The 26,824-nt window shown below is 64.3% G+C and overlaps 1 protein-coding gene and 1 long non-coding RNA gene across 2 annotated transcripts in view; one reads left to right on the forward strand and one right to left on the reverse strand.

Moving 5' to 3' along the window:
- Positions 1–2,258: 2,258 nt before the first annotated feature.
- On the reverse strand, positions 2,259–2,775 carry LOC147575163 (uncharacterized). The gene is made up of 3 exons (XR_015243235.1): positions 2,704–2,775; positions 2,469–2,583; positions 2,259–2,372 (listed from the first exon to the last, which is right to left on the reverse strand). It is a non-coding gene; the product is annotated as an uncharacterized LOC147575163 (long non-coding RNA).
- A 123-nt stretch (positions 2,776–2,898) lies between these two features.
- Positions 2,899–26,824, forward strand: part of CCDC187 (coiled-coil domain containing 187) — a 36,312-nt gene continuing 12,386 nt past the window's right edge. The window contains exons 1-14 of the mRNA XM_086683958.1: positions 2,899–3,246; positions 3,691–4,220; positions 4,319–4,417; positions 6,341–6,436; positions 9,749–9,883; positions 10,409–11,427; positions 11,659–11,753; positions 13,868–14,433; positions 14,807–14,894; positions 17,772–17,881; positions 22,480–22,544; positions 22,955–23,068; positions 24,013–24,134; positions 24,251–24,342. Of these exons, the coding sequence (XP_086540084.1) occupies positions 3,014–3,246; positions 3,691–4,220; positions 4,319–4,417; positions 6,341–6,436; positions 9,749–9,883; positions 10,409–11,427; positions 11,659–11,753; positions 13,868–14,433; positions 14,807–14,894; positions 17,772–17,881; positions 22,480–22,544; positions 22,955–23,068; positions 24,013–24,134; positions 24,251–24,342 (3,364 nt within the window). The 5' untranslated portion in view covers positions 2,899–3,013. The remainder of the gene's footprint in view (positions 3,247–3,690; positions 4,221–4,318; positions 4,418–6,340; positions 6,437–9,748; positions 9,884–10,408; positions 11,428–11,658; positions 11,754–13,867; positions 14,434–14,806; positions 14,895–17,771; positions 17,882–22,479; positions 22,545–22,954; positions 23,069–24,012; positions 24,135–24,250; positions 24,343–26,824) is intronic.

Raw genomic sequence — 26,824 nt, forward strand, 5'->3', positions numbered from 1 at the left:
CCGACAGAGCCGAGCTGCCGCCCACCCCACCCCTGCAGCCCGGCCAGGCTGTGGAAGCAGGGGCCTGGCCCAGAGCGGTGTCGTGGTCTGTGGACAGTGGGCTGCGGGTGCTGTGGGTGGGCCCCCCGGCCCCGGCAAGGAGCGGGACACCTGCTCCACCCGGGGCCCCGCCACACTGGGGGCTCTCACAGCCACGAGCATTTGCACACAGGCCACCCCTGCACCCCCGCGGAGCGGTCCCCAGCCCCTCGGGGAGGGCAGAGGGGACCTCGCTCAGAGAGAGTGGCACTGGTAGGTGTGAGCAGGGAGGAGGCAGGGGTGGTCGGGAGGGAGCAAATGTGGCAACAGAAGGAACCTCGGGGCCCAAATGGGGGCCAACCTCCAGCCGGGCCTGCATCTTGGCTCAGGGTTAGGGGAGAGGCTGGGGCCTGATCCATGTGGGGCGTGCCCCCCCCCCAAGACTGTGGTCTCTGCTGTGGCCTTGTGGTACCTGGTGCCCACGCTGCTGCTCGTGGCCCCGGCCGCTTGTGGTCACCCCAGCAGGTGTGAGGGAGCCGGGGCAGTGCGTGCCAGGGTCCACGGAGGGTCCTGGGCAGGGAGAGGCCCTGGGGGCTCGCACGTCCCCTGATTTGGAGCCGGGCTAGAAGCCCGGGTGGTGAACCAGATCTGTGGAGAGGTGCGGCACCCACGGAGGGGGGCGGAGGTCGGGGGCCGGGGAGGAAGTTCTGGGCTTGTCACCGCTCACAGAGCAACGACGAAGCTGGTTATTTTCACGTGCACACACATTCGTTTCATGATTTCGCTTTTATCAACTCCAGGGCGTTGAAGCAGACTGCTTCATCGTGTGTATGTATGTATTTATGTGTATTTATTTTCAGAGGAGGGGAGGGGAAGAGAGAGAGAGGGAGAGAGAGGATCCCAAGCAGGCTCAGCGCTGTCAGCACAGAGCCTGATGTGGGGCTCGAACCCACAAACTGTGAGATCGTGACCTGAGCTGAAAACAGGAGGTGGACACTTAACCCCCTGAGCCCCCCAGGCGCCCCCCCCCCGCACCATCGTATTTATGAAATAGCTGCTTCCTGAGGAGGGAAACTGCTCACGACCTATTTCTGCTCAGAGAGCCCCTCCCTCTCCCTTTAGGGATCAGGGCTAGAAAGTTGGGGGGACGCTGGGGGAGAGTGATGAGGGCCTGAGCGCCTGGCGGGGGACACGGCCGCAGTGTCGGTGGGGTCCGTTGGCAGGGCTGCGGGGGGTTCTGCTGAGCTGTCTCTGGGAGTCTCCTCGGTTGTGCAGCCTGTAAGGGTGGTGGGGACACCGTGGTCACGCCCTGGGGAAGCCACAGTGTTCCCAGTCCCACCACCCCCAGTTTTAGCAGAAGCTGCCCGCAGGCCCAGTGTACCCCAGCTCGTGCCCTGAAGCTGTCCTGGAAGGACGCCCCCCCCCCCCCAGGCTCCCCTGTGCCACCCCGGGTCAGCCCTCTGTGACACTGACCCCTCGCAAACATCGTAAAGGAACACAGGGGTGGGACCCGCCGTAGCCTGGCCTCACCGGGGAGCAGGCAGGCCCAGACAGGGCGGGACTCCCCACCAGGCGGACGCGGCAGAGCGGGAGGGTGGCTACAGTGCCACCGGCAGGGGGACCTGGCCACGCAGGTACGCGGAGGCACGCCCTCGGTCTAGGCCACCAGGTGTGGTCGAGGGCCCCGGGGCCAAAGGCTGGATCTGGGGTCCCGCGGGCTCTGTGCCCTGAGAGGCGCGCCTTCTGCGCCTCGTCCCGACCTCAGGAGAAGCCACATGGGAGAGAAGGGACGGCACCCCGCAGTGCAGGCTGGTCCCGTCCCTGGGGTGGGTCCTCTCACCCTGCTGGCGGGACGAGGTGGGGGGGGCCATGTCCACCGCGACAGGGCCCTGCTGGGCTCAGGACCTCGCCCTGTGCCCTGCCGCCCTGCCCCTCTGCAGCCGCCTCCAGGCATCTCTGCTTCCCCCGGACAGGCAGGAGGCCCTCCATTCTGCCTTTTGCTTCCTCGGGGCGTCCCGAAAACGAAGTCTTTGTAACCCGCTCAGCCACCCGGCCGCCCCACTCAGCGCCCCCTGCTGGAGTGAACTCACCAGCTGCTCACAATACCCGGGGGGCAGGGACAGGGTGGGGTCTCTGGTTGCCCGAGGTTACTCAGCCGGCTGGGGGCGCAGCGGGGATTTGAAGGAGCTCTGCTCCGGGGGACCATGCCCAGCTCAGAGCCAGCTGACTGCAGAGTCGTCGAGGTGACAGGACGCCCACTGCAGGTGGGCCGGGCTGGGGTGCAGCCCTGGGAGTGCAGGGCCCAGGAAGCAGGCCCGGGGCTCCCGGGGCTCAGGCGTCTTCAGCTGCTGCTCCTGTGGGCAAAAGGGTGTCCCGAACCTGTGGCAGGGCGAGCCGAGAAGCCAGCGCCCACTTCCCGTGACCAATCCCGAGAGGCCGAAGGCAGGGACCTCGGCAGTGTTTCCGAGTTGGCGTCGGGGCCGGAGCACACAGCCTCTCGTCCAGCCGCTGGGGACGCGTCCTGGGCCGGCTCTTCTCTCCCGCCCCGGGTCTTCCAGGCTGACCCTGCCCAGAATCGAAGCCTGAGCCCGGCATCGGCCCGGAGGCCACCCCACTCTGCCCCCAGCCCCTCTCTGTGCTCCCACTCTGGCCCAGCCGGACCGCAGCCCCGGCCAGTACACTCACCACCCGCGCAGCCGCTGGCTCCGGTGCCCTGGGAGGAAGGGGGTGGGGCCCTGCCCATCGCCCCAGCAGGAGCTGAAGGCCTCGGCCCTGTCGCTGAGTGACGTGGGGTTATTATGCTGTCACGGGCCACCCAGAATTCTCTCCCACCCTGCTAAGAGGCAGCTCGTTAGAAAGCCCCCCGCCCCCCGCCATTCCAGCCCAGGGCCCGGCAGCCCACCATGTCTGCCCAGTTTCCACAAGTGTCCCGAGGGTCTCCATCGTGGGCCAGGGGACTGGAGAAGGCCAGCCGGCCCAGCCCGCGCAGGGATGGATGTCGGGCCTCAGGCCAGCAGGCTGCCCTGTGAAGGCCCCATCTGTGACCTCAGGGCAGGCGGTGACCAGGGGGCTCACCAGATCCCGCCCTCGGCCCGGCCCTGGGGCCATGTCGATCTCGGTCCCGGGAATGCCGCCGGTCCTCCTAGGAGACACGACCCAGTCCCACCCCAAAGACAACCTCGAGGCCCGGGGCAGGCCAGCCGCCAGGAAGGCTAGAGCCAAGCCCAGGTAGTGTCTGTGCCTGCCCCCTGGGCCAGGTGGGGGCTTCCTTTCCCAGGAGGGCAGCCCGGTCAGCATGAGGACAGAGGACTTGGGGGCCTCCGCTGCATGCCTTCTCCAGAGCCTCAGTTTCCCCATCTGCAAACTGGGCCGATCGTGGTGCCTTCCCCAGGGCCTCAGTTTCCCCATCTGCAAATTGGGCCGATCGTGGTGCCTGCCTCAAAGGCTCCAGGTGGCCGTCCCAGGGGACGTCACAGCGGTGCCGTGCATGGGGCGTTTCACTGGTCCCCTGCACCTTCCTTGGCGGTGGGCCTTCTGAGACAGGAGAACGAGGGAGCAGGAGGGGTGCTGGGCTGGGGGGGGGGGGGGCGGGTTGTGCCGTGTGAGATGTTCTTCTGCTCGGCATGGCCGGGTCCCCACTCCTGACCGGCCAGTCTGCTTCTCTCTCCCCAGGGACTCCGGGCTCCGTCTATCTGCGGCTGATGATGATGCCATGGCTGCCCTGAGGTGGGCCAGGCCCTCCCGGCAGCCAGGTGACCTGCGGGGAGCTCCCCACGTGGCCTGGTCCGACTACACCGAGCAGCCAGGCCCCCAGAGGAAGGCCTGCAGCCTCCTGGGGTGGTCCGAAAGCGAGGAGGCCGGGGATGGGGACAGCTCGGTGTCATCAGGCCGCCTTTCCGGCTCCTCCGGGGGCCACGAGTCCTGCACATCTCTCCCCGGGCCCTGGAAGGAGCGGCCCCCCCAGGTGCAGGGGCCCCGGCGGCAGCTGAGAGAGAGCAACCCACGACTGGAACGGCTTAGGGACAAGATCCGGGCCCAGGCACAGTGGCAGGCCAGCTGTGCCTCTCTGGGCACCTCAACGCCCTCCAGTGCCTTGCGCCTCTACAGAGTCTCCAAGCCAGATCCCCGCAGGAAGGCCGGAAGGCTGGCACACCCCGATCTGGCCCCGTGGGACGTACTTGGGCCTGGGGCCACCATCAAAGGTGCTGCGTTTGTAGCCTTTTGAGCGGCTGCCGGATGGGGACCTTTTCCTGGAACTTTGCGGAACCTGTCTCACGATGCTCCCTCTCATCTTCTCCAGGCTTAGGCACCCCGAGCGAGGCTCCGTGTGGAGCGGAAGACAAGGCCATCCCGGGCCGGGGGCGAGAGCCCTCCAGGGTCCCCCAGCGCCAGGCCTCAGGTGAGCCCGTTTGGACACCCAGGCGGCGGTCGGGGCCACACGGTTCTGGACCATACAGCTTCCCTCTCCCTAGGCGATCGGCTCTATTTGATCACACTCAGACGGGGACACTAGAGAGGGTCCCAGCCCTTTATGAAAGGGCTGAGCAGGGGTCTGGACCCAGCCCGCCATTCCGTGGGGGTAGGACTTCCGAACCTCGGCGCCCCCCTCGGGGAAGGAGTGCAGGCTGGCACCGTTTGCAGATGGCGAGGGGGAGGAGGGCGTCCCTCACGTGCAGAGACAGCCTCACTCCAGCAAGATTTGAGGGGGTGGGGGCCCTGGAGTGGGGGAGGGGGAGGGCCTCGGGAGCAGAAATCAGGCTGCCCTGGGACGCCCGAGGCTTCTGGGGTCCTCGGTGCAGGGGAACAGGATGGGTTTTCCACGGGGCAATAGTGGCACCGAGGGTGGGCAAGAGGTTGGTCAGCATGGGATTTGGGACCCCCGGGGCAGCTGTCACAGGGGCGTTTTTGGGTGTGTGTCCTGCCCCAGCTGGATGTGTGAGCCGAGTACAGATGCCGGTGGGGTCCAAGGTGCCTGCTGATCAAAGCCAAGGGGGCCGGGCCCAGCTCTGGCTAACGTGGCCGGGGGCTGCGACAACTCCCCGTAGCCGGACGTCCAGGCGGGCCGTGGCTCACAGCGATCACCCTGCCTTTCTCCTCCTCCACCCACGGGACCCCTACGGCCTCAGCTCTCCCATCCGCTCCCATCCCACAGAGGCCACTGGGGCCCCTCAGGCAAGGACGGGACTTGGCCATTGGTCACTCAGCACCTGGTGTCATCGGTCACCAGTCCTTGATAGTCACGTCTCCCCCTCCCAGCTTTAGAACCCTCCGGAAGTAGGTGTGGGGCAGGGCCGAGGTCTTTTCCTTTTTTCTTTTTTAATTGTGGTGAGATACACACAAGATTTACCGTCGTAACCACTTTTAAGGACGCAGTTCGGGGGCGTCAGGCGCACTCACACTGTCGTGCAGCCGTCCCCCCCCCATCCGTCCCCAGAACGTGTTCGTCTTCCCAGACTGGACTCGGTCCCGTTCCACGTGGACCCTCCCCTCCCCCAGCCCCACCCTCCGGCTCTCCGTGTCCGTGGCTCCGACTCCTCCAGGGCCTCCTGTGAGTGGATCCTGTAGAATTGTGCTTTTGTACAGGCCTGGGTGCTGGAGGTCCCTCCTGCCAGCGGGTTGCGGGCACCGAGGACAGAGGGACCGGCCAAGGCCTGGAGGCCTGGAGAGTCCTTCGGGCCAGCCTTTCCCCGAGCGCCCCCGGTCCTGCTCACACATCGCTGGCTGATTGGCTTCTCGGTGCTTCCCGGACACGGCCCCCAGGGACGAGCGAGGCCAGACAGCACGGGGAGAGGGGCCCCACTGGCCCTCAGGAAGCTGGCCCACTCCTGCTGGCCGCTGTGCTTGCCCGGGGACTTGGACAACCTCCACCCCCCGCGGTCTCCGTGTCTTCACACGTCCCGCCAGGGTGGACCCCACCACGCAGAGCCCCTCCCCCCACGTCCCCCTGCTGGGCCGCCTCTCCGCGGCGGCCCACTCGGCCGTCTATTCAGTCAACAAACACGAGGGCCACATGGCAGACCGAGATGGTTGCGGGCAACTCAGACGGGAGGCCGTTCCTGTCCTCGGTGGCTCGCGGCCCCGGGCACCTGGGCATTCGTGACCAGTCGGGGCGTGAAGGGGGGGCCTGTGCAGACCACCAAGAGGCGGACGGCCACGTGTGCCCCTCCGGCCCTGCACTCAGCTGCCCGCGCCGGCACAGTCCCCGGGAGCAGGCAGGACGGGCGCGCGGCTCTGTAGGGGCAGGGGGCCGCCAGCGTGGCTGGCCGTGTGGCCGTCATTGCTCACCCTCCCCGCCTTCCCTCCTCCTCTCTTCTCCCTGAAGCTCCACGGGAGAAAACCAAAAGAACAAAAACCCGTCCTTGCACAAGGGAGAGAGCCCCCCGGTCGCCCACCTCTAGAAGAGATGCCAAAGACACAGGTAAGGTTTGCCCGTTTGGGGCCCCGGCAAGGCCTGGGGTAAAAGTCTGTGACCCGGCTCACTAGGTGGGCACGCGGCTTCTGGTTCCGATGCTGCTGATGGACGGGCGCCCCGGGGGCCTGGGGCGCTGCGTGCACGGGGGCCTGGGACGGGCAGGGGCCGAGCTCGAGTGGAGGGTCTGCCACGCGTGAAGGAGGGGAGGCACTGGCGTCCGCATCTCGGGTGAGTGTAGACCCTGCCTGGGTGTCACCGGGGCGCCGCGTGGTCCCCGCCGGCACAGGGGTCATCCGCCGTGAGGAAGCGCGAGTCCACAACCCCCCCGTGCCGCGGGCTGTCCTTCCAGCACCCCTAGACCAAGAGAGTCTGTAGGGACACGGAGCCGCTCTCCGCGATTGAACGTGCATTCAGTCTGTGCTCCGAGGCATCACTCGTGAGCGGCGGGGGCTGCTGGAGGGAGAGGTCTCCCTAGGCACCTGGCCTGGGATTGGAATCCAGACAGCAAGCCCGAACACCTGCCTTCCCCCAGAGCACTCGGTGATAGGAAAGGCCTTAGATAGTGCCCACTGTCTCCCAGCCCTTTGGGGACTTGGGGCCATCAGGCAGGGGTGCGCTTCGGCCGATCACATCCCAGGAGAGTCCGAGGAAAAGCTGGTGACGGTGGCAGGCCTGAGGTCACACCCCGGGGCCCCCAGAGGTCGGGGTTTGGGGTGTTGACATCCAGCAGGGACCCAGCTGCCCAGGCTGGGTCGGTTTGTGACCCTGCCCTCGTGGTGGATCTGCCAGCCCCAGAAGGGCCACTTTGGTGTGTGTGGGACGAGGGAGGCGGTGTTCCCCTGGGGCTTGACTGTTCCCGGCGGTCAGCGCTGGCTCTGTGTGCCTCGTGCTCTCCGGACATCCGCTCAGGGACCCCCCACAGCACTCCCCTGGGGTAGACGGGCTTGCTCCCGTTCTGTAGGTGGGGACACTGAGGCTCGGCGAGGTTCAACAGCCTGCCCAGGGCTGCACTGGTGTGCTGGCTCCAGGCCTGTGCTCCTCACCTGAGAGAGCCAAGGGCGGGTGCTCTGGCCATCTTTCTGCTCCCTGCCATCAGACCTGCCGCCTCCACTCTGGGAGAGCGCGGGTTGCCGCCGGACGAATGAACATGTCCCTCCTCCGCCATTGGCTTCAGGGACCCTCGAGGGAGGCGGGCAGCCATGGGGGCAGACATGTCTATTCAGCAGGGTAAGAGGTGACCAGACAGCAGGGAAAACCTCCACTCGAACCTGACAGTGAGGGATGCTGGGAGCCACAGAGAAGGTTCCGGAAGGCTCACTGAAAAGGCACAAAATACAATAGTTTTCTGCATCGTTGTCTCCCCCCCCCCCTCAGCTTTTTGGTTTGTTTTATTTTAATGGCTCGCTTGAAAAATGACCTGCTTTCTGTCTGACACTGGGTCAAAGGGCATGCCACTGGCCGCATCCATCATCGTAACCACCGTGTCACCCTGACGGAGCTGACCATTAGTTTCTGTCAGTGACCAAGTCACAGCTGGGCTAAGGAGAGATGAGCTTGGGTTCAGAGGTCAGAGCCGCAGGACTTGGGAATTGGATGAATTAGAAATTTGCTGTAGTTAACAAAAAATTAAATCACAATAGTTATAAAATATTCATCCATCCGGGCTGAAGGAAAATGAAGCCCTATATTTAATTTCAGATTATACCGCCTCACTTTGCATTTTTTATCATAGATTAAGTCGGCCCTGGAACTTTGACAGGGCACTTGGGGACTTCATCCATTTCCACAGATTAAAAATCCTCTCGTAAAAAAATTAATTGCCATTAAACTGCTCGGCGGAAGAAAAAATGTGCCCATCAGGACCCATTTATTGACCTGGACCCCTCTGGCGGGCTAATGGGGGATGAGCGGCCAGTGATGGAGGGGCCTGTGGGGAGGGTCCCGGCCAGCGGGCAGCCCCCTCGTCCAGAGCAGGGCCTGCACGGTGGCAGGGAGGAGCGATGACTTTGTGCAGGTCAGCAGCGACAGGGGCCAGGACGCAGGAGCCTTGCTGGGGAGCCCCCAGGAGCCTTGCTGGGGAGCCCCCCCCCCCCCGCCCTCCCTCGGTACCATCCAACACCCAGGTGCGGCCAGCTGGGCAGTGCCGGCCTCAGCCCTGGCCTTTGTCTCTGCCAGCGGAACCCTGTCCCTTCCTGGCCCACCCCGTTTCATGCCTGTGGTCTTGTGGGGAAACCGAGGAGAGTCACTCGCCCGAAGCCCATAGCTAGTAATCAGCAGAGCCAGAATTTAAACCCGGTCTGGGATTCCCCAGACCACGCATTAACCTCCGGTGTTCCCGGGCCCTGGCGTGGGGGGCGTGGCCTCAGGGGCCCTTCCCGGAGGGGTGTGGTTTGTGGAAGGCGTGGCCTTGGCTTCGGGTCCTGAAGGGGCGTGGCTTTACAGAAGGCAAGCTTTCGGGGCGTGGCCTAGGGAGGGCGTGGCTTGGCGTGGCCCTTTCCCCTTCCTGCAGCCGCCGGTTCAGGCTTGCCTCTCTCTCTGGGTCTGGGCCTTGGGCCAGGGATCCTTAAGCGTGTGTTGGGGAGGGGCCTGACCCTGTTGGTTGCCTGACCCCGGGGGTCACCTCTCCTGATGGTCTCTGCTCTAAGTCACCCTTGCTTGGCAAAAACTGGCCTCCGCCACGGCCCTTGTGGATGGGTTTGTAACGATGGTGGGGCTGGCATTGGCATTTGGTGAGCGTATTCCGGGATTATGAAGAACTTTGATAAATGACGTTCCTCAGGTCACAACATTTGTTAACAAAACCTCGTTTGCGTTTGGGACGCGGTGGGTGTTTGTCCGTGCTCTCCGGGACCCCTCGTCGTGCTGGCCTGGGTATCCTTGTTGGTGCCCAGCCCCTTTGCTGCGGAGCCACACCGGCTTAAAAGCAAATAATTTGCTGCAGCCCGGTGCGAGTGGTCAACTGTGGCCGTAGCCTCCCACTGGCCCTGCCTGTGCTGATGGCTCTTCGTTATTACCGTCCTTGTCACTACGGGCCGGTGTTTACTGAGCACGTGCCGCGCACCTGGGCCTGTGTTGCTCCCGCGGGGAGCAGCTTTTATTGTCCCGTTAACCGAGGGTCAGAGAAGTCAGGTCACCGTCCAAAGTCATCCTGGGACTCAGCCCTGCCTCTTGCTGCCTGGTGGCTGAGGCTCACCCCAGCTCCTCTGGGGGCGTGTGAATTGGTCCCAGGGGACTGCCCGGGGCCAGCAACCTCCCCGTCTGGGCCGGCACTGGGAAGGCCCCGGCTGCTCGGCTGTGTGTGCGTTTTCTCTGTTTAAGATTCTGAGTTGGTCGGTGTTTATGCCTGGAGGAAAGGACCAGCCCTGGCGAGAGCCCTGCTTGGGCCCCCTCCGGCCCTCCCCAGGCTCCAGAGGGAGGCTCCCTCGAGAGACCAGGCCCCCGCCGCGGAATTAGGTACCTGGTGCCTCGCCTCTGGCTCCTCCTGCCGCACTGTAGCCTCTGGGCGGTGGGCGCAGAGGGCGAAGGAGGGACATCAGGTCCAGGAGCAGGCCTCTCCCCAGCGGCCTGTCGGATGCCCTCCAAACCTGCCATCAGACAGGACTTGGGGGAAACCATTGCGTTTGAAAGCCTAAGGAAAGGATTTCTGTCCCCGAGAGACACCTTTCAGGCTCCCAGGAGGCTAGGCTTTCCCGACTGAGGGAAGGCAGGGTGGGAGGGGCCGGGGCTCCTCCGGCAGACACACGTCACCCCCATCACGCTGTGTTCACCGTGTCTGGGGTGAACGTGCCCGGGCACAGCCTCGAGTCACCAGGATGTGGCATGTGCACCTGGAGGGCTTCTGCAAACCCATGCTGTGTGCAGGGGCCAGGAGGGGCTGGGAGCAGGGCCAAGGGTGCTTCTGGGGGGAGGGAGGGGAGCTGGCTCTGCTCCCCCCGGGGCCCTGCAGCCCCTGACACCCGTGACCACCTATGTTTGCAGGAGACAGCAAGAAAGTTGGAGCTGCTAAGAGCTCCCCTCCCCGTCCCCGGATGCCCAGTCCAGCCTCTGTCCGCGGCGGCCTGCAGGTGTCCGCCAATACGCCCAACCTGTCCTCCTGCGAGCAGCCTGTGACCATCCAGAATGCCATGGCTGTCCTTAGAGACCTCCGCCAGCAAATCCAGGCCGGGCTGGAGTTGGCCCGGAGCCACCGCCCCAGGGGAGGGCCAGAGCCGGGGCGGTCAAAGTTGTGGCTGCAGAGCCTGGCAGAGAGGAGGCAGCAGGGCCCCTGGAGCACCCCAGATGTTCGGGGCTCCTTCTCGGAGAGTCCTCGGGCCTTAGAGAGGGCTGGCAGCTTCCCCACGGGGCATCGCTGGAGCACCTTGGCTGGGTGGGAGTCCTGTCCCCAGATGACCTGGGCGGCCCAAGGACGGAACCCCTCCTTCCAGAGGCCTGGGAGCCCCCCTGAAAGGCTGACCTCCTTCCCTCAGCGGCCCTGGAGCACCTCAGCCGGGCAGCCCTCCCAGCCCCAGAGGACCTGGGCTGCTCATGAAGACTGGGAGAGCTCTGCCCAAAGCCCGTGGAGCCCAGCGGCCCAGAGGCCGTGGAGCGCCTCCTTCCTGCGCAGCAAGGGCACCCCATGCAGGGGCCGAGGCTCGCTCCCGCCTCCCTCGGAGCCAAAGCGAGCCTGGATGAGGCCGGCCCCCGGGGCCCCCAGGAACGCCCCTGGGAAGGAGAACGAGGTGAGGGTGCCGCCACCCTGCCCGAAGTCCCGGGGGGTCCTGGGTCACCCCTACAGCTCCGAGTCCCTGCGGGAGTTCATGCGCCAGAAGACGCTGGCCCGGAGGCGACAGGCCCTGGAGGAGAAGGCCTCGGCCCTGCGGGCGCTAGAGCTGAAAAACCAGAGGCTGCAGGATGTGTACAGGAAGCAGAGGGAGGCCATCCTCGGCAAAGCCGTCCCTGTGGTGTCCCACACGACCCCCGGCATCGTGACCTTTTTTCCGCATTGTGCACAGTCCAAGGTACGCGCAGCGTGCCGGTGAGGACGCGGTGCTGAGTTTCTGACGTCCCCAAGTGCCTGCCTCCCTGGGTATGGTGGGGCTCTGGAGGGACCCCACTGCCTCTGTCCCAGCCCCTAGAGAGGGGGCCCCCTGAGGGCTCCAGCTCTGAGACCCTTAGCTCTGGGACTAAGGGACAAGGTCTCAGGGTCTTTTGTCCGAGGCGGGCTCTGACCGTGTTCTCCTCTGCTTTAGGGCCTGGAAGCCTCTGGGAGCCTGGGGTCGCCTGTGATGGAGTGGAGCAAGGTGACCTCCGGCATGGTGCTGGGGGACCAGGAGGCCCCGGGCAGGTGGGTAGGCAGGTGGGGGCTGCAGTTCCGGGGGGGGGGGCGTTCCTCCAGGCTGAGGCGGCTTCCTCTGCCCAGAGCTGGTGAACAGGGCTGTCCCGGGTTCCACAGCCCCTTAAGTGAGCCATTGAGGGCACACGATGGCGGGGGGGGGGGGGGGGGGCATTGGGCACCTCCCCAGTGTCGTGTGACCACCACCTCTCTCTGCACACACAACATCGCCTCACCCCGAAAGGGAACCCCGTACCCGTCGGCGTGGCTCCAGTGCCCCCCCGTGGCCCCCCCGCCGCCCCAGTCTGCTCCCCCCTCTACAGATTCACGTCACTGGAGTCTAGCAGGGCGTGGCCGCTGGGAGGCCGCTTCTCTCTTGGAGCGTGTTTTCTGGGCGCGTCCGTGTTGTCGCGCGCATTAGGGTTTCGTTCCGTCGTTATGGCCAAACCCCGTTCCGTGGCCTGACGGCCACAGATGGTTTATCCGTTGGTCTCCGTGGACGTTTGGACTGTTTCCCCACCCCCCCACCCCGCCCCCCACGCTGCCGTGGTTAGTGCCGCTGTGGATGAATTCACTGAATGCCTATTTCGTGTCCCTTGTTACACACCTGGGAGTGGAATTGCCAGGCAACTTTATTTGAAAACTCGGTGTTTAACTTTTCGAGAAACCGCCAGATGGCTTCCCACACCGGCTGCCTCGTTTTATATCCCCACCAGCGACGGAGGAGGGTCCCAGTTTCTCTGTGTCCCGCCAACTGCTTTTGTTTTTCACCCTCCTGTTTTTGTTTGGTTTTCACTATTGCGTATTTTAACGGAGCCGGGCACCTGTTCAGAAAGCCCCTCCCCGGGGCGGCACCTTAAAGCTCGGGGTCAGGAGACCGTCCCCCACTTTGCTTGGGGCACTCCCGGGGGTTACAGGTCCACAGAGCAGCCCAGGAGGCTGCGCGGCTTTCAGCTTCTTAAACTTGACGTCTGGGAACATCCTGAAGAAGATGCGGGTCCCAGGTTGTGCAGCTCAGTGACGTTCACACACTCCACACCTGCATCCCGACGGAGAGACCAGCCACTGCCCAGGGCAACCCCCGTCCTCCGCGGAAAGGCCGGCCGAGGGCTCCTGGCCGCCTTGACGTGATGCCCGCGGGTCGGTCCCCCGGACAGCGGGAGTGTGGGCCCTTCATCTTGCTTTCTTGTGTTCTTTTTCCCCTCCACGTTTTAAAGAAATTGTGGGGAAATACACACAATGTAGATTTACTGTCTTTAAGCACATTCACGCTGTCATGCAGCCGTCCCCTCCGTCTGTCCCCAGAACGTGTCCACCTTCCCACCTGTCAACACTGGTTATTTTTAATTTTAATTCATTTATTTTTATTTAGTTAATTTTTTTTTTGAGAGAGAGAGAGAGGGAGCGAGTGGGGGAGAGGGGCAGAGAGAGAGGGAGAGGGAGAATCTCAGGCAGGCTCCACGCTTAACGTAGAGTCTGGTGTGGGGCTCGATCCCACGACCCTGGGATAATGACCTGAGCCGAAATCAAAAATCGGACGCTCGCCCGACCGAACCACCCAGGTGTCCCTTTTATTTATTGTTAAGTCGTAGGCACCCTGACCGCTGTGAAGGGGTATCTTACTGCCATCTGGATTTGCGTCTCCCTGATCACCCGCGATGTTCGGCCTCTTTTTCGTGTGTTCATTGGCTCTTTGGAGAAACATCCCCTCAAATTCTTGGTGCACTGTAGCTGTTGGATGGCACGTGTCCCTTATATGCTCTGGGTTCCGACCCTCATGGGACGTGTGGGTTGTAATAACTTCGTCCCATTCTGTAGGTCACCTTCTCACTCACGATCGCGCCCTCGGTGCACATGAGTCATACGTTTTGAAGGACTTTGATCTGTTTTTTCTTTTGGTGCCTCTGCTCTGGTGTTAAACTCCAGAAATCACTGCTGGGTCTCCCTCACGGCCTGGTGTGGTCCCTTGCTGTATAGACGCGCCCCGGAGCCAGCCCTCCGGGCCATAAACTGTCACCGTGAAGGGACGCCATCGTCACAGACACTCATCCCGCCTCCTACACGTTTCGAACTCGCTCGAGGCCGCAGGCGCCAGACCTGACCCTCTCCACCCTCTCTCCCTGCAGCTTCTGCCTGTGTCTGAACAGAGCCCCGAACCGCACTGAGACGCTGGGGACAGGCGGCCCCACGCGGATGTCCGCCCACTCCTCCCTGGGTCCCCTGAAGCTCCAGGACCTCGCCACCCAGGGCCCGCGTCCAGGGGTGTGCATCTACCTAGACCCTGAGGAGAGCGAGCGCCTGGGCACATCGGGGCCCCTGCACTTCCGCTACAAGCAGGCCCGGCTACAGGCTCTGGAGACCATGGCCAACGTCCTGAAGCAACGGATCGACATCCTGACGGCCAAGCTGCACAAGTCGGAGGCACTGGACCCTCCCGGGGACCCGGTCTCCGACCCGTCGCCCTCATACCTCAGCAGAATGGCTGCGGCCCCCACGCCCACAGCCCCCGTCCACTCCGGAGCGTTAGTGCCCCGTCGGGGCGGAGGGACACCCTGGAACTGGGCGGACACGCAGGCCAGGCCGCCGGCCTCACCCACCTGCTTCCCGGACAGCAGGACGCCGTCCTGGAGCCCTGACTGGGAGCGGTGGCACAGCGTGAGCCCGGGGGCCCCCCGCGACAGCCAGCCCCGAGGTAGGTGGCCACCAGCCCCAGCAGTGGCCCCACTCTCTCCCTCAAAGGAAGAGGCCGATGACGATACCACGGCGGGTGTGTAGGCCGCTCGGAGGGACGTAGGGGCCGTCCTGGCGGAGCCCGGCCACAGGCTCAAGTTCCACCGGCTGTGGCCTTGTCCATGGCTTGGTCCTGGCGGGTGGAGGGGTGAGGCCTGGCCCTGAGGCTTGTGTGCCCACCCGCCCCCCCCCCCCCCCGCCTCCAGAGAGGGGCAAGAAAGCACACACAGCCCACCAGGCCCCTCCTGACACGGGCCAGGGGTGTCCCCGCTCGGTCCCCAACCGCCGGCAGCTCCTCCTTCCGGGGAATGAGCCTGGTGTCCGTGTCCCCCAAGGTCTCACGGAGGACGGATGTTTGGAGCCGGGCAACAGGCTGGCGAGAAACACGGACTCCCTCCAGGCCCTCCGCCCCTTCATCGGGAGGTGAGCCTGCGCCCTCCACGCGCCCTGGCCGAGCCGCGAGCTGCTGGCCGTGCACAGCCCGTGCACAGGGGTGCGCAGCGGTCTGGGTGCAGCTGGGCTGGCGGCAGGGGGTGGTGACACAGTCCTGACCCCACCGTGAGAAGCCCCCGGACCTGGGTCAGGGCCTGCTGGCTCTGGTGCTGGCCAGGGTGGGGGGGACGAGCCCAGAGACCCCTCTCTGGCTGGGCTGTGGGCACTGGGCCCCTCACCGAAGGCCCCCGCTGATGGGTGGGCAGCCCCCGGGATGCACCCCGTCCCCACACACCTCTGTACTGGCTCCGGGCCCAGCGGACACTATCGGCCACACTTTCCTTGATGATTGGCGGGCTGGTCGTGTGTGGGTATCTTCCCACTCAGGTCCCGTGTCCCGTGTCGAAGTTCTCAGGACCACCCAGCCACAAACCCTTGTACTTTTTTGTGCTGGCCACCCCCACCCCCGCCACCGCTGCCGGCTGCCCAGCCTCCATCCAGTCGGTGGACCTGAATGATTACTGCCAGTAGGGGGCAGCATTGGGCTGGACTTCTGGTTCTTGGCCAGCTGCCCGCTCCCCAGACCTAGGGGAGAGGCAAGGGATGGGAAAATTGCCAGACGTGAACCATCGGTGCCCCCGGGCTCCAAGGCGGACGCCCCACATCTCCCTGTCCCACTGCTGGACGGCCAGTGGGGCCCTGCAGGGCATTCCCACCCAGCGCACCCCCACACCTGGGCCCCGCGTCCTCCCCGTCCCCCCGCACCCACCCCGATCAGGCTGTGCAGAGTTGTGCCCTGGACGACTCAGCGGCCTTGCTGTGTGGGATCAGGGCCCAGGGCCTTCCCGGCCCCTCAGTGTGTCCAGAAAAGCCGCCTGGCCGGCCCTTCTGAAACAGCACTTGCCGCCCCGCTGGCGTCTCTCTGGTGGGGTCCGAGGATGAAGGTCGAGGCCCCCGTCCAGCTTGTGGCCCCCCAAGTTCTCCAGATCTGGGGCCTGGCCCATCCCGCTGCCTCTCAGGCCAGCTTTTGAGTGCCTGAGTCGGGGAGAGACCACCACCCGCACTGCCGTCCTCTCTCCGCTGGGACCGTGGGGCTCGGTGCTGGCCGGGGACCCAGCCCATCACCAGCACCCACTCCTGCCCTCCAAGGGCCCGTCCATCCCGGCATCTCTGGAGAGAAGGGTGGCGGGGTGCCTGCCCCAGCCGTGTCCCTGCAGGCGTCCCTGCACCTCGGGCAGTAATTTCAGGATCCTGTGAGATAGATTCCCGTTCCCACTGCACAGACCGGAAAACTGAGGCCCAGAGAGGTGACTTTGCCAGGATCTCATGGCTCATAGGAGGGCAAGCCAAAACTCAGGCGCAGGGCTGGACACAAGAGCCCAGGGTTCTTCCATTAAGCCCGTTCCCTAGTCGAGCAGTTCTCATTCTGTTCCCTGAGAACTCGTTAGAAACGCGGAGTCCCGGCCCACCCCCGCCCTCCTGAACCCGGTACGCTAGGCTGGGCCCGGGGCTCAGTCCTGCTGGTGACGTGCTGCACACCCAAGTGTGACAACCGCTGCCCTGGGAAGTCTAGGCAGGGGCCAACGAGCCACAGCCACGTGGCCCACTGCCTGTGTTCACAAATAAAGCTTTATTGGCACACAGCCCCGCGCATCCTTTACCTCGGGAGTGCGGCTGCCGTCAGTCATGCTGCAATGGCAGAATCGTTCCTACAGAGGCAGGGTCTGTGGTGACCTGGTCCCTCCCGTCCCCTCATGGGCACGCGCTCTTGCAGCAGCCCCCACCCCATCCCGGGGTGGGGGGGGCTTCCAGATTCAGCTCCTGGGCCTGGGCATTGCTTCCTCTCTCCAGGACCCTCTTCCACACCATCTCCCTTGCAAGGGCCCGGGGCTGCAGAGGTGGGGGCTGGGCGTCCCAGCAACGTGTGGCTGTTGGAGGGCCACATCCCCCCCGCCCCCGCTCCACAGCCTGCAGTGTGTTCTTCGTCACCCCGGCGGTCCGGAGTCCCCATGCCGGCACGGACAGCCGCACCCTAACGAGAAATGTGAAGGGAGGCAGAGCCGTGCACCCTGCTGACACAGGCCCCGTCTCCTGGGCTCCTGCCGTCTCGGGGAAAGCCCACCTCCTCCCAATCCTAGGGACCCTCGCAGGCCACCTCAGGGTCGGGGGTTAGCTCGCCCTCCCAGCAGGCAGGTACCGAGTCTAGCTGGCCCCTGTGACCGCTGCCTGCTCGGCCCCCTGGCCGGCTCAGCCTCCCTCTGTGGGACGGGACAGCATCTTGGGGCATGAGCAGGTAGTGGTGAGGGTTAGGGCTGGTTGTCCGCCCTGCTCCACTCCAGGCCCGGTGGACACAGCCCCTTAGCAGGCGGCAGAGGGAAAGACGGAGGCGAAGAACAGGCCCATGTCCCTCATTCCCAGAGTGGGTGGCTCGCCCCGTAGGGCCCGGGGTGGGAGCAGGCCCAGAGCAGGCACGGGCTTCCAGGCAAAGGGCGTTCTGGTCCCATCCAGGGTGCCCAGCGGTGATGATGGCAGCTGGGCCCCAGCCGTCCGAGCTCCTGAGGGCTGCTGGTCCCCCGGGTCCCGGTGCAGAGCCCCAGGCTGCCACTTCAAGCTGGGGGACGCTGCTGGGGTGGATCCGTGGGTGCCCCCTGTCCACTGCTGCCCTCCTGGTCCTCCAGGCACGGGCCCATCCCCCTACCCCCTTAGGCCTCTGGCCCTTGGCTTCGGCCCTGGTCACTGTGGGTCTGAGAGCCGCTTTGTTCAGGCCGAGGGAACCCGGGTCCCTGCCCCCGCAGACCCCAGCGGCCTCATACCTCATGGATCGGTCCTTGCCCGACTCTGCTCACGTGTGTGTTTGCGTGTCCCCAGCTCACTCGGGGTGACAGCCATGCTGGACCCCACCTGCGACTCCCTGCATCTGGAGATGCCGTCGGCCAGAGGGGCCGGCTTGCTCACGCCCCGGACCACGCGAAGCTGCGGTAAGGGCGAGCCCGCGGACAGGCCCTGGGCTGGCTGGTCGGGTGGCCGGGGAGGTCCGCTGGGGACCCCCTCCACTGCCTGATGCTCCGGCGAGGTCCTACAGGTGTAGAGAGAGCCTTTTCTATGTGGAGAGCATCCGTGTATCAGTATTAAAGTTTTTTGGAGGCTTTCGGGACCCAGCTGCTTGCTACGTGCCCCTGCAGCGCCTCGGTTGCGACCTATACTTGCCCGGGTGAGGGCTGACTGCGTGTTTCGTCGAGGGCCCTGCTCCCGGGCCGCCGCGTCCGAGCATCTGCCCGCCCAGGCCTCTGCCTTTTCTTTTGCTTCTGAAAGGTTTTGTCCCTGGGTTTCAGCTGAGGAGACTTGCTCAGGGCCACGGAGCTGGTGCAGAGCGGGGGGTGCGTGGGGCAGCGCCCTGTCTGGTAGCCCGGCCTGGCCGAGGGCCCATGCTGAGGGGTGTGGGCGGACTGTGTGGGCTGGCTCGGGGCGTGCTCAGGGGTGAGCTGCAGGGCCCTGGCACAGCGGCTGGGAACCGGGACTGAGTGGCTCGGGAGGTGTGTCGAGGGGGGCCCACTGGGCTCGTGCCCTGGGCCCTCTGGAGGAGGAGGGGTCTGTGCCTCCCCCCAGTGCCATGGCCGACCCGCTCCCGCCTCCTTTGCTTCTTGGTCCGGGAGACTCTCCAGCCTGTGCTGGGGGCTGCGGGGGGGGGCCTGACCCCTGGCCTGCTTCTCCCGGTCTCCCGAGCACCAAGAGCCCCCTAATTCATTTGTTGGTTCCTGTCTCTGCTTTTCCAACTTGTCCCCACTGAGTACCTGCTGTGCCCGGTGCTGACCTGAGATCCGGCCCTGCCCTCCAGGCACTTGCTCCTTAGCGTGGGGCAGGCATCGGGAAGTGCTCGGGTGACAGCACACGACACGTCAGGTTCTGAGAGAGAATCCACCGGGAAGCCGGTAGAGATTTCCTCCGTGTTTGCAGCCCCAGAAAATGCAGCCCAGAGGGAGCAGCGAGCAGCCCAGGAGTGCCTGGGATTGAGCTGTGACCAGGGCCTGAACGCGGGTACCAGCACTGTCTATCCCTTGCTGTCCTTCTGGAAGGCTGGCTGAGCAGGGGGTGGTGGCTGGCTGCTGTGAGAGTCAAGGGTGATCCCCAGTCGCATGGGGCTGGCTGCCTCTGGGCCAGGGTCCTGCAAGGGGGTCAGGCTCTGGCCTTCCCTCCGGAGGGGACAGCCCTCTCTTTACCCCTGAGCCCCACTCACTGGCTCCTTGCTCTTGGGAGTGTGGGGCCACGGTCCCGGAGCCCCCTTGAAAGGCTCCGCCAGGAGCAAGTGCTCCAGTCCCTGCAGTGAGGCTGGGGTGTGGACCTGAAGGCACCTGCTTTGGTGGCTTCAGGGGACGGTGGGGAGGCCCCCCGCCCATCACCTCCACACCTGGGGCCCTGGCCGCCTGGAGACCTTCGCTGGACCCGCTGCCAGGATCTGGGCACAGCCGCGTGCTCTGGAAAGCTGGGACAGCTCAGGTGCCCCCTGCCCCTCTCGACCGTCACATGGGGCGATGTGGGGACTCAGAGTTGAGGTGGAAAGCACTAGAACCTGAGGACAGCCCCCGCGGGGCTCCGTGCTTTTGCCTCTGCTGGGCAGCAGCAGCAAGTGACTCCTCCTGGGACCCGAGGCACGCATGCGCCCCACACACTTGCGCTTCCCGCGCTGTCTGCCCACGGGGGGTGGGTGCGGGGAGGCGGTCGACATCTGGGGGGTCGGGCAGGTGGCCCATGGGGAGGGGCGTGAGAGCACAGCTAGGGGCAGAGAAGGGGGCCCTCTCCAATCCCAGAGGGGAAACCTTCAGTCACCGGTTGGAAGGACAAAATACTTGCATTGTGGACCCACAGCCCCCGTGTGAGCTTTCTCAGCGACTCATTCACGGGAGCGACAGTCGGGGGGCAGCCTGGGCACCGGGGCGAGGACAGCCCTCCCTGCACAGCTGCCCCCTCCCCGCAGGCGCCTCTCAGCCGGGCAAGGGGCTGGGCCTAGTTAAAGAGCGCCCCACGCCAGCCCGCTGTGTCCCCAGGGCTGACCCCAGGGGTCCCACCCACACCTTCCAGAGAGAGACGGAGCAGAGCCGTCACCTTGAGAAATGTCCCCAGTCCCCTGCTCCATGCCCATCTCCATGAGCGTCCCTCCTGGAGCCTCTGAGGCCTGGCGTCGGCCCCGGGATCTGGCAGCTCCCACGGGCCGAACCCAAACAGGCCAGATGCCGGGCCTTCCGGAAAAACCCACTCTTCCTGGCTCTGCCTCCAGGCTGCTTCTCCAGAAGGCAGGGGGAGCAGGACGGGTGGTGCAGTGGAGGCCCGCCCCAAGCTCCCTGTCCCTCCCTGTCCCTCCCGCGTCCCTCCTTACACTCTCCGTCGTCGGGCAGGACCTACCTGTCCGTGGGCGGACTGAAATTCTGTGATGGGGCCTCTTTATCCTGAGACTCTAGGCAGGCCCCCCAGAGTCATTTGAAATCCGAGCTGCTCCTGCCCGGCGTGGCCGAGAGCAGGATCTTGGGTACCCTGAAACCAAGCAGTGAGCACCTGTGCCGGGCGGGTGTCCGACGCCTCCTCCAGGAAGCCTCCCGGATAGCACGCGGGCTGGGCCAGGTCCTGCCGATCGCCCTGCCGTAGCTTGCTCTGCGGGCCGCGAGGACTCACTGCAGTCCCAGCCAGTGCCCGCCAGGCACGTGTGCCCGGGGAGCGTTTGCTGAGAGCCTGAGTGAACTGAACGCCCTGATCGCCCCGGACCGGGCACCGTGTACCACACATGGGTCTCGCTGGTCTCACCGTGCCTGGGGCCGGGCCCGTCCCCGTGCTCTGCTTATGGAGGAGGGACCTGATGCTCAAAGAGGCACCATGGCCTTGGGCCAGATCTGTGGCAGAGGGGGGATTCGAACCCAGCTCTTCCTGCTGGGGCAGCGCTGCCCACTGGAACTTTTGAGACCCCTCTAGACCAGTGCTGCCCAGTAGCACTTACTTTCAAGACTCCACCAGCCAGCACCACGTTGTCCAGCAGAAGCTTCTGGGTGGAGGGAAGCGTCCTACACTCCGGGCTATCCAGTAGGGTAGCCATTAGCCACGCATGGCCGTCTGGCCAGTGAAATGGGGCCGGTGGGACTGAGGAGTAGAATGTTTCGCTGACTTCCCTTTCGCGGAAGTTAAATGACAGCAACACGTGTGGTGGGGGGCGACTGTGTCTCCACCCAGCGTGGGGGGGCGGGGGGTCCCGTCAGCTTCTGGCTCGAGGCGGTGACTCCCCGATTCCAGCCTCCTTCCTGAGAACATGCCGATGACTACAATCATGGTCGTTACACAGCCGTGTCGGGGACAGCTCACTTTCTCCTGGGTCGCCACTCGGAGCTCAGGGGCACTCGGCCCGTGTCTCCCTGGTGACCGTCTGGGGTGCTGGCGTGGTGTGGCCGGAGGTGACAAGGAACACCCCTCCCTGAGCCTTGGAACCTCCCGGGTGGCCGGTGGGCGCTCAGGCTGGTGGGGCCTGAGGGGTCCTGGGCATCTTCTCCGGCTTCAGTTTCTCTCAGTGGCCACAGAACAGAAGCAAAAGAGGGTTTTTCCTTGTCGAGGGAACTTCGGCTCAGAAGAGACACGTCGAAACGTTCTCCCATTCGGGCCTTCGTTTCCCACGGAGGCCAGCTGGCGGGGGCAGGGGGAGGGCTGCCGTGTGCTCAGCACGGGTCACACCTAACTGCTCCCCCTGGGGCTTCCGAGTTTCCCCCGCACTGCCGTGGAAACGCCCAGGAGCTGGTTCAGCCACTGCCCACGGCCTCTGCCGCTCCGACCCCGGAAAGCTGAAGCACACTGGCCAGCGATGACCGAGGAATTCCTCTCAGAGCCACCCACAGAGCGGACGCCCTCCTCTGCCCCCTTCCACCAACAGCAGGCCCGGAAGACGGGAGGCGGGCCAAGGAGGGAGCGCGCTGGGCCCCCTCCGGCCGTGGAGTCGCCCCTAGAGGCCCCCTCAGGGGGGCCAGCAGCACCAACCTGTGCGCAGAGCCCGAGCCAGACCCTCGGGGGGCCACCAAAGGGAAAGAGGAGCCCCTGTGGCCTTCCTGATCCAGGCCGGGAGGCCGCGGTTTTCACGCCCCTTCTCTGGAGCAACCCCAGAAACCCCAGGGACGCCTGGGGCCCTGTGCCTCTGTGTTAATAGGCACCCGCCCGGCCGTGACCATCGTTACGGTGGTGACCGCTGCCATCCGGCCAGCCTGTGTTAGGTCACCCCTCCAGCAGGGAGGTGGGAACCTCTGTTTGTCCCACCGAGGCTCTGAAGGGCTAGCGATTTGTTTTAGGTCACCAGGGAAGGCGGGGTGAGCCCGGGTCTGCCGCTGGGCTCCGACTCACCATCTCTGCAGACTTGGGCACGGCTCCCCGGGGGAGTGCGGCTGAGGGTCAGGCCGAGCCGACGCTGGGGGACGGCGAGGAGACGCAGGAGCTGTCTGCCTCCTCCTGCCACGGGCAGCCCTGTCCTGCCCCCGCTGGACGCGCGGGAAGGGACTGTCGTGCTGGGAGTCTCCCTGCCGGCCACTTACCTGCCCCTTCTCTGTGGCTTCCACAGGTCAGCATTCCGGGCACCTTGCCAACATCCCCCAGAAGTCCCTGGGCTTTCTCGAGTCACTGAAGGTGCGTCCCACCCCATTCTGCCAGGCCGATGGCAGCTGTGTCCCCTAGCGGCCTGCTTGGGGCGAGCTGGGGGCAGCCCTCGTCCCCCTGAGGCTGAGCGAAGGCCCCAAAGCGGGCAGCTGTAGAGTGTGAGCGACGGCTCTTCCGCGGGGGAGGCTGCGCGGGAAGGAGGGAGGGGACAGGCAGCTCAGGACGCCGACCGCCTCAGCCAAGAAAGGGAGCAAGCAGCGGGCTGGGGGGAGGCCCGGCCACGAGTGGGGGCTTTCGAGCCCCGCCCCCGAGAAGTGTCCCGTTCCCCGCGATGGCACTGCCTGCCCTCATGGGCTCAGGGCTTTTGGAGAGCTGTGGGGGCAGCAGTCTGGGCCCCCCCCCCCCGCCCCGGGAATCCCGAGGCTCGGCCCTCCCTGCAGCTTGACCAGCAGAAGCGGAAGCAGGCGTTGGCCCTTCTGCGGCAGCGGGCGAAGCGGGAGGTCTGGGAGACACAGAAGGCCCTGGACGAGCTGCTCTTCAAGCACCGGGTGCAGGTCAGGCACGGACAGGCCCCACGCGTGGCCCTTCCCAGGTGGCTTCACTCTCTGGCTGCGTGGGGGCCACCTGCCTTCACGGAAGGTCGAGGCGGGGAGGGTGCGGATACAGTGCCACCTGAAACGTGAGCCCTGCCGGTGCCCAGAAGAGGAGGGGGGCGGCTGCGGCCAGAGGCCAGCTCGGTGGGCTGCACACAGATGCTCACAGGACATTCTGGCCCACCGCTGACCCGGGGGCACCTGGCTGGGGGGACAGATGACCGCCCGCGCCTTCCACCCGCCTGTGTCCCCGGTGGCACCAGAGTCTTGGGCTCCCTGTTGGAGCTCGTGAGCTGATATGTGCCGGAAACTCACAGCCCTGGCAGGTCGGCCGGGAGGGGAAGGGGACCCACATCTCCAAACCACCTGTGCCCGGCCCCCCTGCGTTCACTGGTCGGGATGGCCCCGGCCGATGTCCAGGATCCGCTTAGAAGTGATGGGCTTTCTCTTCTCTGTGTCTCTGGTCCGGGGGCTGATGGGATGGACTCACGCACAGCACATCTGGGGAGGCATTCCCGGGAGGGTGCCCCAGCCTGGGGAAGCACGTGCACATGCGTGTACACGCGTGTGTCTGTGTGTGTGGGCAACATACACACCCGGCCCCTGCTTCCTCTCCTTCCCTCTTTCTTCCCAGCACCACAGCTGCTGCAGCTGAGAATCAGGGCCCTGGCTCCCGCCGTCCTTCATGCAGCCAGCACCCCCCCCCCCGCCCCCGGCCATCTGAGACCCCCCAGCTTTGGGGTGCTCCAGCCCTGGCCTTGCTCTGTGTCTGCCGGGCACCTGCCACCCTCCCCCACCCCGCCACGTCCAGCCCTGTCTGGGGGGCAGGGAGGGACTGTCAGCCTCGCGTGGAGGCCTCTGAGGTTGGGGCCCCCACCACACACCCCACTCTCCCGTTCTCACAGCAGCGGATGGGGAAACACTCCACCGAGGCCAGGCCGAAACCGGCTTCGGAGGGGAAGCAGCCACAGGTGTGCGGAGGTCTGGAGCCAGTGACTTGTCTGAGCACCGTGACAGCCAGACCCAGGTGGGGCCCGAGGGGGGGGCGGCTGGCCGCCGCCACCTCCCAGCATAGAAGAGGGCGGGCAGGGCATCTGGGACAGGCTGTGTCTCCAGCGCCTCTCTCCCCCCACCCCTCCCCAGATCGCACCCAGCCCAGGGCAGAGCCGTGGCCACGCCCTCCCAGGACCCCCGGGAAGGACAGCAGAGTCAGGAAGGCAAGTCGGCTCCTGCAGGTAAGGGTCTTGCAAAGCACACACGCGGCGAGTGTCCGGCCGGCAGCCGTGGGCAGAGGGCCCCGGACGGCGGCGGGCAAGGGCTCGTACGTACGGCCCAGCCCTCAGTGACAGCAGACTGTCCCGGTGCCCTGTGCACCTCACCCAGATCTTTCCTGAACTCCACCGTAGTTCCTTATGACCGTGCTGTCGACGCTCGGTCAGCTTTTAACCAGTCCGTGCACACCCGTTCCCGGTGCTCGCTCTTGCTTTGTGTAGACACGATTCCCGCCCCGGCGTCGCGCCGTCCTTCTGCCCGGAGGACCTCCCTCAACGCTTCCGGACGGGGGGAGGGGGGGGCGGTGGCGACATCTTTTAGCTTTTGTACGTCTAAGGACAAACTCATCGCGTCGGTGTTTCTGAAATACCCTTTGCGGAGTGTAGCCCAGGCGGACCGTGTCTCCCTCCGGCTGGCAGTGGCGCCCCGTCTTCTGGCCGCGTTGTTTCGCACCGCAAGCCTGCGGTCAGCGTCGCTCTTCTCCCGCGCATGCTGTCCCTTTCCTCGGGCCGCCTTTCTGGCTTTCTCCTTGTTACTGCCTTGTGGCTACTTGATGTGATAAGGTTGCGTTCGGTTTCTCTTTAAAAGGCTCTCGTGCTTGGGGTGCGTTGCGATCCGGGCACCCGAGAGTTTATCGTTTGCCTCGTGCTTGGGAATGTTCAGCCACGGTGTCGTCTGTCTCCTGGCCAACAAGCCTCCACTGGCAGGGACGTCAGGACACCTGAAGCGCTGTGCTCGCGAGGCTCTGTTCTGTTTGATTCTCTTTTTCTTCTGTGTTTCCTTGTGGAGAGCTCCAACTGCCATGCCTTCAAGTTCATTACTCTTTTCTTCTGTGGCCACTGATCTGTCATTAATCCCATCCGGTGTCTTTTCCTTCTCAGGTATTTGGGCTTTCATTTCTAAAACTTCCACTTGGACACTTTTTTATATCATCCCTGATTCTACTCAACTTTTTAAATATATAGAACACAGTCACAAAAACTTTAAAAATTTTTTTTAATGTTTATTTGTTTTTGATAGAAAGAGACAAAGCACGAGCAGGGGAGGGGTAGAGAGAGAGGGAGACACAGAATCCGAAACAGGCTCCAGGCTCCGAGCTGTCGGCACAGAGCCCGACGCGGGGCTCGAACTCACGGACTGTGAGATCATGACCCGAGCCGAAGTCGGATGCTTAACTGACTGAGCCACCCAGACACCCCCAGGTAGAACAGCTTTTAAAGGCCTTCTCTGGCTAATTCTACCGCCTGAGTCAGTTTCTACTGACTGTTCTCGTGATAGGTCGTGGCTCTTCTTCCCGTGCCTGCTGAACATTTTGACTTTTACCTTGCCGGGGGGCTCCGCACACAGTTGTGAGCTTTGTTCTGGAACGCAGTTACTTGGATGCAGCTGGAGCCTCCCGGGTGTTGCTTTCCTAATTTGTTAGGTGGGTTTGAAGCAGGTGTCCCCCTGGGACAGAGGCAGGACCTTCTGTGCACTCTGCCCTGAGACCCGTGGAGCGTGAGGTTTTCCAGCCCGGCTGGCAGAGACAGGCATGGCCCCCAGGTTCTGATCCTTCCCGATGCTTCTCTCCCCAGCGTGGGGAGCTTCCTCACATGCTTTCACCAGCCAGTTCCCACTGAAGGCTGAAGTGGGGGGCACTCCAAATCTCCAGGTTCTCTCGGCACAGCCCTCTTCTCCCTGGTCCTTTTTCCGCGAGCTTTACATGCCTCGGTCTCTCCAGACTCCCAGCTCCATCTTGTCTCCTCTGGGGGTCTGACAGGTTCTGCCTCAGTTTCCCCTTCTTGCGGTGGAGCCTAGAAACACTCTCAAGGCAGTCAGCTGTGACAATCAGGGGTCTCACTGAATTTGTTTTCTGTCTCTCAGGGATCACCGTGCTATATGGCCTGACGTCCAGGGTCTGGAGAATTGTTTTTTCATATACGTATTGTGAATGTTCATATATGTGTACATGCATAGACATAAGTAATTTTTTTGTTTTGTTGCTTTTTTTACTGTTTATTTTTGAGAGAGAGACAGACAGAGCATGAGTGGGGGAGGAGCAGAGAGGGAAGGAGACACAGAGTCCAGAGCAGGCTCCAGGCTCTGAGCTGTCAGCACAGAGCCTGACGTTGGGCTCGAACTCACAAACCGTGAGGTCATGACCTGAGCCGAAGTCCGACGTTTCACCGACTGAGCCACCCGGGCGCCCCTATTCTGTTGCTTTTTAAAGTCATTTTTAGCGGGACAGTAAATCCACGATCCGATCCCTTTTACTCTCTCGGCGGGAAGCACAAGTCCTCAAATTAACTTTCTAAAACTATAGAGTCCTTTTCCATCCACCCAACGCAGAAGGGACAGCTAGTAGCGGCCAATGCCAAAAGAGCTGCTTAAGCCCGGAATCTGCTGCCTCCCCACCTGCTGGATGCCGGACCTCAAGGGGTCACGCTCTGGCTCTGGGCCTCGGTC

Source organism: Puma concolor, chromosome D4, assembly GCF_028749965.1.
Source record: "Puma concolor isolate L17-30 chromosome D4, mPumCon1.1.hap2, whole genome shotgun sequence".
In the NCBI taxonomy this organism is placed as follows: Eukaryota; Metazoa; Chordata; class Mammalia; order Carnivora; family Felidae; genus Puma; species Puma concolor.